We start from the raw sequence: 9,640 nt of genomic DNA, 5'->3' as shown, positions 1-9,640 counted from the left end.
TAGGATAGACACCCAAAGGGGAGAATAGCGACTGTTGTTTCTTACTTATTGTTACGGTTTCCAGTAATTTGTCCTTTCTCTTCTTTCCTTCCTGTCCAATGTATGCTGGCGCAGCCAGCCCCAACAAATGTTTGTGGTACCTTGCTGTGAATGGCTCAGCAGCTCACACTCAAGGTAAGGTATCCTCATTTTTCCCTTTCTTCAACTAGGAGCTGTTCAGAATGAGAGATGTGCTTTTGTATTTTTTCTCTTTTCATGCCTTTCTTATTTCTGTTGTCTTTTTTTTTTAAGTAGGATCTGTTGTATTTGCGAAGAACTTTAGCACATGAGGCATGTCAGCCCTAGGAAAGCAAAGCACTGTGCTCTGAAAGCACAAATACTTTAGAAAAATTTCCATCTGGAGAGAGACTGTAATAGAAAAACAGCAAAAATGCTCTTGTTACAAAAAGGAGAATGCCTATCAATGCAGTGACTGAATGAATTTACAAAGTAAGGAGATACCAGTCTTAGAGAGCCACTTAAACATATGGTTGCCATTATCCCACAGCAGCTCTGCCTTCAAGGATCAGCATCCAGGTTGGGCAGTGGCACAGCCAGCTGTGCCACAGCTCTGTGCCCAGGCATACAGGGGTGCAGGTACTGCTCTCAAATAGCCAGGGCCACAGCTGGGCATTGGGTCCTGTAGATGCTGTAATGTGCTGTAGATGGACTCAGCCTCTACACTGTTGCACAGGCAGTTTGCAGCTCAGAGTGTTAAAAATTATGTGGAAAATGCATTTCACCTGTTTCAGACAACTAGCAGAAGTGCTTTTAACTCTTGTTTTCCCTGCTCTAAGAGAGACGATTTTTCAGGACTAGCAGAACAGCAGGTGAGTTCTTCAAATTCCCAAAATAAAACATTGTATTTCCTTTCCTGAAATCATGCATTTGGCTGGGAAATGGCAACAAACACTTCTATTGACCCTAAGGCCTCAGAAAACTATACCTGGTAGTAATAGTACAAATTCAGAGACATGTAGGGAAAAAAAAAAGTTCAAACAAATAATAAAGACTTGTAGACTATGTGATCATTACTGAATACATGTAGGCTTTCAAAATATTTTCCCACTCCAGCATCTGTATGTTATTTCAATTATATCTAAAAGCTGCACTATGCTAAGTTTGATGGGATGTGATGTGTTAGGTGTCCTACAGAATCTGGGATGAGTTTATTTTACATTGAAATAGATTGAACTAATATAATGAGATTGCTTGACGTGGGAAAGTGAGTGAAAAAGTCGCAGAGAAGAAAAGACTGTTGCTATATTTATGTGTTTCCACATACTTTGGTTCTGGATTTTTGTGTGCTTTTAAATTTAGATCATAGGGATATTACCTGATCAGCTTGTAAAGAGAGTGAAAAAACCCACCCCAAACTCCACTAATTAGTCTATTGCTAAATAGGATCTAAAGCATTTTGCAAAGCGCCAAATGTTTTAAGTTTCACAAAAGCATAATGAGGTATACTATTATCTCTGCTGTTATCCAGGCAAGTTGAGACAAATCCTGAGCTTGAATACATAAAGTACCTGTTACAGATAATCTCTGCGGGGGATCTGGTGCTGGTATCTTGTCATGATCAAGACTCCTAACTTGGAGTACAGATTAGATTAGATAGTCTGCTTTTAACCTCTCTTCTCATAGTCTGGTTTTGCTATTGAAAGAGAACCACCTTACTGAGTATCAGTGAACCATCAACTCAAAGGATGGGGCTGGGAAAGTATTTTGCTTGCCACGTATAAAAGAACCAAGAAGCTGCTTTTGTTATTATGAAAACGTGTGTCTAACCCAGATTTAAGGAAAATGATCTTGTAGGAAGACCTCTAAATGTAGGCATTTAACAGCTGCTGTGCTGTCACTTGTGGCTGCCAGACATCCAAAGACAGGTCACTGGCGAGAGCTCATGGTTCTAATTCCTTCCCCAGGCAATCCCCTTCCCTTTCCATGCCCCATTGCTGATGGGGTGTCTTGAGCTCTGGGTGCTGTGGGGGACATGGGCTGAGCGTACAAAATCTGTCACTGGCCAGGACTGTCTGTGGTGGGCTCCTGGTGCTGGAGCTGACAGCTCCGGGGAGCTGCTGCTCAAGTTTTGAGATGGAGCATCTCAAACTCCATCAGTTGAATCACTGCAAGTTTCTTCTCGTTCACCCAGCTGGACTGATTGGGTGGTGTAAAACCTGTCTCGCTGTAGCCCCATTTCCATCTCGATAAGTGCAAACTTTTCCAAAGGTTGGCTGCTCTGGGTTACTAATCCTCTCTGAGGCAGGTAAGGCATGAGGTGTGTAGGAACCTCCTGTGCACCCTGCTCTTGCATCAGCACAGCTCCAGCCATGGGCCACGGCTGGGACAGAACTCACTGGGAGCAGCAGCGAAGCCGAGGGGGCGGAATGCATTTACCTGGTCCCTAATTTGACCAGAATCTGGTGCTCCAGACCAGCAGTTCACTGAAAGCCCGTAGCTGTCAAAGACTGACTGAAGTGAGAACAAAAGAGGGGATGGAGGGAGAAGGACAATAACAAGAAAAAAAGCTTGAAGGAATGAGAGAAATACACTACACTTTGCAGTCACCTTCCTCCCAGCGAAATGCCTTTACCGCGGAATTTAAAACCAGCGCCACTTATCCGAGCTCCCCTGTTTGCGCCTTTTTTATTAAAATAAGTACTTTTTTACTTGATGCAATGCACTGTAAGTCAGATTTGTGGGCAGGGAACGAGAAACCACAGACTCTCTTGACACTTCAGCAGCCGAAGGTGCATCCGTGCGCGCTGCCGCTGGCTTTTAAGGAGCTGTGGGGCACACGGACACCGCCGGGCGGGTTTGGGTGGCGGTGCCGAAGGGACCTGCGCCCCCGGCCAGGGACCCCCGGCCAGCGCCCCCCGCCCGCGCGTTGGGACCGCCCCGTCGGGCGGAGCGGGCGCATGCGCGCTGGGCCGCCCCCGCCGCCTATAAGAGCGGGCGCGGCGCCCCCCGCGCTGATCGGCGGGGCGGGAGCGGGGCCGGACGGGGCGCACCGGGACTGGAGCGGTGTGGGCTCGGACCCGCTCCGTGCGAGGGAGGACCGCGGGCTCCCGCCGTCCCTCGCCCATGGGCGCGGCGGAGGTGGCGGGCGCGGCGCGGCGGCGGGGAGCGGGAGCGGAGTAGCGGCGCCCGCCGGCGCGCCCCGGGCGGAGGCTCCGCACCCGGCGGGGCGGCCCCGGGCATGCGGCGGCGGCGGGAGCCGGCAGAGTCCCCGCAGCGCGGCGGCTGCCTGCCCCGGGGGCCCGGGCGGCGCAGCCCCGGCGCGGGGCGGCCCTGAGGGGGCGGGCGGCCCTGAGGGGGCGCCATGCGGGGCCGGCCGCTGCCGCTGCCGCTGCTGCTGGCGGCGCTGGGCTGGCTGCTGCCGGCGGGGGCCGCGGCCAGCGGGGAGTACTGCCACGGCTGGCTGGACGGGCAGGGCGCCTGGCGGGACGGCTTCCAGTGCCCCGAGCGCTTCGACGGCGGCGACGCCACCATCTGCTGCGGCAGCTGCGCCCTGCGGTACTGCTGCTCCAGCCCCGAGGCGCGCCTGGACCAGGGCGCCTGCGACAACGACCGGCGGCAGGGCGGCGGCGAGCCCGGACGGCACGGCAAGGACGGCCCCGACGGCGCCGCAGGTGAGGGTGGTCCCGGGGGGATCTCCACGGGAGCCGTCGCGGGTTGGCGGCGATCCCCTTGCCCGCCCCTTTCCCTGTCCCCTCCGTCGGGTCGTGGGGCGGGAGGGATGGAGGCGGCGCTGGCCCGGCCGCTCTTACGCGGGGAGAAGTGCCCCAGCTGCCTTTCCCGCCCTTGCTGCTGGAAATGCCAGCCGCAGGTGACACAGGAGTCCCGGACAGCCCTCCCGGCCCGGCACAGCTCTGCCGCCACTGTGAACGGGCTCCTCAGAGCTCCCCAGTGAAAAGGCAAGGAAAAGTGAGACAACCCCTATAAGCAGATCAGAAAAAGTAACAGGATATTTCAAAAGGACTCCGGCTGGTCCCCGCTGTAATTGTGTATGTTCTTTCAGCTCTGATAAACCACTTAGGAGGGGTTTTACAAGATCGAATTTCAAGGATAAACTCAAGTCTTTCTGCTGCTGTTTAAAAAAGCCCCCAGTGGCTCCCCAGCACCCCTTGCTGCCATCCGCACACGCTGAGTGTGGGAGAAGTAGCCTGAAGTGATGTTATAATTAGGACAGATTTACTCCTGGAAAACTTGCACATTACAGAGTGGAGCAAGTGTGTGCACCTGCTCAAGAGCTGCTGTAGCACCGAGCACAGGAGTGGAGATGATGTTTTACAGGCTTTTGTTAAAAAGTACTAAAGTGATGGAAGGAAAGTGGCCTTTTGGCTATAACTTGCTTCATGTAATCAGCTGTGCCAGGAAGCATTCTGACTTGAGCAGACAGATAACCCCCCTTTGAATTTCTGAGAACAGTGCATTTTTTTAACAATTTATTTTTTTTTTATTTGAAATTTATTGCTTTGCGGGTTTGGGAGCCATTGCCCTGTGCTGGCACTGATTAACTTGCAGGTCATTAGCAGGGGCTGCCTTAGCAGGGTCAGACAGGGTCAAGCAGGGATCCGTAGCCCTGCCTGAGTCTTGGAGCTGCCAGGTTTTGGTGGAAATGATGAACTCCAGGCATGTTGCTGGGAGCATTCACAAGCACTGAAGGGAGACACCTTCCCTTTGTATTTGTGGGTATATCCATACAGATTTCTTACTGAGGCAGAGAAAAAGGCTTTTTCCCTGCGACTGCAGACTGGATCAGCTCAGTTGGATAGAGCATGGTAACACCACTGTGGGCTTGATCCCTGTGTGGGCTGGTCACTTAAGAGTTGGACTTCATGGTTCTTGTGGGTCCTTTCCAGCTCAGGTGTATTCTGTGAAATCTGTACGTGTAGCCCAGATTCTTCCAAGGATGGTGTTTACCACCCTTGGTGGCTCTTGATGTCACCAGTGAGCATCATCTGTACTTTCTGCTCCCAGCCCTTGCCCACTCTCAGTCCTCCTGCCCTGATGTCCCTTCATCATTAGGCCTGGCAAGGAGGAATGCTGTCCCTTTGGAGCGTGGTGCTGTCTCTGCACTGCCTGCTCTGTGGTTTCTCTCTAAACCCAAGGCTGAAGTGCAGAGCAGGTGGATATTCATCCCCAGCCCCTGTAACAAACTGCCTGGTCACTGCCTGGCTGTCACCCTGCCTGTTGTGTAGGCTGGTAATGGTGAGGGATGTCGTGTGGCACCAGGGGTTGACTTCCCTCTGATCCTGAGCCCTCAGTAGGGATCCTGCCCCAAAGTATCTCCCTAAGGCACTGTTCAAACCCAGCTGTATCTTGCCTGATTGTTCTAGTGGGGCATACTGGAGAAAGGATTTGATGAAATGTGGAGCAGTGGTTACTGTGAACTAGACCACCATCAAAAATTAAGCCATTGTATTTAGCAGCCCTTTTCGTCATTCTGGTATAAAATGCTCTGCTTGTATTGACCCGTGCTGGGAGAAGGTGGGCTCTGCTTGGATGAGGGAGGGACTTTTGCTGGAGCTGCTGAGGTTTGTCCTTGACCCTCAGTGACAATGTTTTCCTTGCTGTTGCAGTGCCCATCTACGTGCCATTCCTTATCGTGGGATCTGTATTTGTCGCCTTCATCATCCTGGGGTCCCTGGTGGCAGCTTGCTGCTGCAGATGCCTGCGGCCCAAGCAGGAGCCCCAGCAGAGTCGAGCCCCTGCGGGCACCCGCCTGATGGAGACGATCCCCATGATCCCGAGTGCCAGCACCTCCCGGGGCTCCTCCTCCCGCCAGTCCAGCACGGCTGCCAGCTCCAGCTCCAGCGCCAACTCGGGGGCCAGAGCTCCACCGACGAGGTCCCAGACCAACTGCTGCTTGCCAGAAGGGACCATGAATAATGTTTACGTCAACATGCCCACGAACTTCTCGGTGCTGAACTGCCAGCAGGCCACGCAGATCGTGCCGCACCAGGGCCAGTACCTGCACCCGCAGTACGTGGGCTACGCCCTGCAGCACGACTCGATGCCGCTGACCCCCGTGCCCCCCTTCCTGGACGGCCTGCAGAGTGGCTACAGGCAGATCCAGTCCCCCTACCCACACACCAACAGCGAGCAGAAGATGTACCCGGCTGTGACTGTGTAGTGCTGCCGCCTCCCCGTCCTCACCCAGCCAGTTTTAATATCTGAACTGAATGGAGGAGAAATACTTCCTTGGAACGAAGCTCCCACAACAGCGCTTGTAAATAATTTTGAAAGGCTCATGCATGTCAGACAGTGTTTATAAACCATTTATTTTCATCGAGGTCTGTTGCCAGGAACTGTAAGGATGATATCTCGGAATTAACTTTGCCAGATACGCTCTCATTCCAGCGCGTGATTTACGGCGGCGAAGGATTACGCTGGAAATGCATATGTATTTCAGATCACTGCACTCGTGAGATAAATGTCAGAGCCGTTAAGTGCCCTTCAGGTATGACATGGTCACAAGTATTTGCCTAATTAATGCTAGAAAGAGTTTTGTTACACTGTACAAGACCACAGTACTTCAGAAACTCTCCCAAGTCCATAATGATATTCCCCGTTGCTTTACAGACAATCACAACTGAGAGCCGAACAGTGCAATCCCTGTGTGCCAGGAGCTGGTAGCAGCCCCTGTGGCTTCTTACACACACCAGCTTTGGGGTGGAATGCCACCAGAGGCTTGGTCTTGCAAAGACCGATTTTCTTGGTATTATGTAGGAATTAGAAGAGTGAATTACTCTGCTCTTCTTTCCAGTGCACTTGAAACCCTTCTTGATTTGGTTTTGTGTCAAGATCAGGACCCAGCAGTGGTTTGCACAGACTTCATCCTTGTGAACAAACCAGGGTACGAGGTTCTTGCTCTTTGTGATGCTCAGCAAAGCTTTTGGTACAGCTGGCAGTGTCTGAACTGAACCTGCCTTGGCAGAGAAGGGTCAGACTGTGATTCCATCCAAACACACCTGATTTAACCTCACTTCCCGTGAAACAGGAAAACTGTGTGAATATGCCCACGAAAGTGTCAGCCCCAAAGCCTGCTTGCATTGGAGTCTGCCTGTAGGAAAATGGACTTCATCTTCTCCCCTGTGAGCCCATTCCAAGTCTCCTGCCCTACCCTGTGGGAGTGGGAGTGTTACACAGAACTCATTTGGGATGTGAATGGGTTGGTGGAGGTTTGAAATCCATCTTCTTTTCTTTTTTACCCTTGTGGCAAGGGACTAGGGAGGCACAGCTGTATTTAAAAATAAGGAAAAAGCCTAGCCAAAGGACAAAGGTGCTCGTGGTGTCACAGGGGTCATGGAGGTGGTGAAATGTAAACGGGGAGGACACTTTACACTGGAGCTGTTGGCCCCATCCTGCTTTGCTTCATCTGGGGAAAACACCTCTCCAGGTTGAAGAGGCAGCAAACAATCAGATCATTCTAATTATATCACCCCAAATGCAGCAAACTAAGGCTGGTTTTGTCTCTTAAAAAATGTAGCCTCTGGATTTCCATCCATTTGCTCCTCAGCCAAAACAGTGCAACAGAAGACTTGAGGCCCTGTGCAAAACCCAAGCAATTACTGTAACCACACCAGTGATGACAAAAGGTTTCTTATTGTCTGATACTGTATCAATATGTAGCAATAACTGTGATGCTGTGTTTCATATGTCTGTTTTTAAATGACACAGAAGGTGCAGACAGATTGCCAAACCCAACGGTTTACTCATAAACACGCCACACACAGGCAGGCTGCAGCAGGCAGCCATGGTTTGGCCACTGACACGGGGAAATGAATAGGTAATTTATCCCAGATCTGTTGTTCCTGGCTGCAATCGCCCAGTCAGTGCACAGGAGCTGGACAGTTTGGTTTGTGAGACCTGGCTGCTTCTCCCACCAGGCTGGGTGTCCTGGGGGAGGCTGCTGGAGGTGTGGGATGCTGCACAGCTCGGTGCTCAGGGATCCTCAGGGCACTGGGTGCTGCCAGGCTGCTGAAGGACCCCCTGCCCTCTGGTCTCTGGGGGTGTAGGTCTCTCCCTGACCTGCCCACGTAGCAGCGGGGCACACTGAGCTGGCATCAGGCACAGCTGCCTGTGTTTCCCAGGAGCAGGAGGTGCTTGGCCCTGGGTGAGCCCTGGCCAGACAAGCAGCTCCTCCTGTGGTCCTGACCATGCCCAGCTGTGAACCACCAAGTCAGCTCCCCCCGCCCCACTGCCTGCCTTGCACAGCCCTTGGCAAGGACACCTCCTCTGACCTATGAAATTCAGGTGAATCTTTGTATATTGTTTACTTGTTAAAAAAAAGAAAAAAAAGAAAAAAAAAAAATAATAAGTTAAATTTAAGTCTGTAGAAATTAATTTACAACTGAAGGCAGAGAAACCTGAGTTCTAATAAAAGGAATTTTGTGATATGTGGTGTTTTTTTAATGTAATGTACAATAATGTAAAACCAATGTTACCATTTGATATAGCTTTTAAATCTCTGAAAGAGCACTTGCTTTAAAGTGTTTCTTACAAATGAAGAAAAAAGCCCCCTTTGTTTCTTAATAAATACTTTATGGTGTGACTTTGGTTTTGTTTGCTTTGTCATAAAGTTTTATTTTTTCAGTTAATGCTTTGCTTTCCTGTGTCTGCAAAAGAACATCTGATCAGCCCACCTCTCCAGCTGGCAAAACCAAAAGTTTGAACTTTTTGCTCTATTTTTAAAGAGTAACAGTAAACCCAACAACTTACCTGGGTGAACTGGAGTGTGTTCCCGTGGGGCATGTTCTGAGGGGATGTGTTTGGAGAGGTGGGGTGCAGGGAGGTGGCATCTGAGCCTCAGCTGAGATGGGGATCCCTCACCTCTCAAGTGGCTGGGGAGCAGTGGTGGGAACAGAATGGGCCAGACCCTGTGGGCTCATCAAGCTCCTTCTTTTCAAAGAATGCCAAATACTCTGCAGAAAATCACTTTTTCTAAGGATTTTGGTTTCAGTTGGGTTCACAGTAACCTGCTGAGCATTTTGAGTGTGTAACTTTGAGTGGTGGTGCTGTTCCCACTGTCCTCTGCATGGGGACCCTTCCTGCTAGAGCAAACTCAATCCTCATGAGACCAAAAGCAAAGCCCTGTTGTGCCAGGGGCATAGCTCAGTCTGGGACGAGGCCACTCTGCTTTCCTGGTGTTTGCTCCCTCCTGCTGCTGGTGATGCACTGTGTGGGCAGGTGGGTGGCTGGAGGAGCTAAAAGAGCATGGAGAGGAAATTGGGTGATTGTTGGATCTGCATGTTTATGACTCAAAAAAGTAGGAAAGAACAGTCTGGGAAAAACATTGCCTTGGTCAGGCTCTACATAGCACATTCCAAAATGGCACAGCTTCCTGGTGTTTAGGGGAGGTGAGGTAGCATGGCTGGAAGAAGAAAGCTGGCAGGGAAGGAGGAGGGAGTCAGCCATGGCTCGGAGCAGATGTGCTGAGGTGACGAGTACTGCACAGCAGGGGAGGCCAACAATTTGTGTTAAAGCTTTTTTCTTGTATTTTTATCTGTGGAGTTTCTTTGCCCTTGGCTGGTTTCCTTTTCGTGCCATGCTGGAGTTGGTGTGCACAGCAAGCAGTGGTGAGGGTGGAGAAAAG

General features: G+C 51.2%; 1 protein-coding gene across 1 annotated transcript; it reads left to right on the top strand.

Annotated features, from left to right (window-relative positions):
• Positions 1-3,361: 3,361 nt before the first annotated feature.
• Positions 3,362-8,557, top strand: SHISA2 (shisa family member 2; the record flags this gene model as incomplete). Its single annotated transcript, XM_083855241.1, has 2 exons — positions 3,362-3,671; positions 5,625-8,557. 2 exons carry the CDS (start codon positions 3,362-3,364, stop codon positions 6,176-6,178), a joined length of 864 nt encoding a protein of 287 aa, XP_083711367.1. The 3' UTR covers positions 6,179-8,557.
• Between the last annotated feature and the right edge of the window lie 1,083 nt (positions 8,558-9,640).

The sequence above is a fragment of the Zosterops lateralis genome (genome assembly GCF_965231275.1).
Source record: "Zosterops lateralis genome assembly, chromosome: 2".
Classification (NCBI taxonomy): domain Eukaryota; kingdom Metazoa; phylum Chordata; class Aves; order Passeriformes; family Zosteropidae; genus Zosterops; species Zosterops lateralis.
This window is presented reverse-complemented; position numbering and strand designations above follow the sequence as displayed.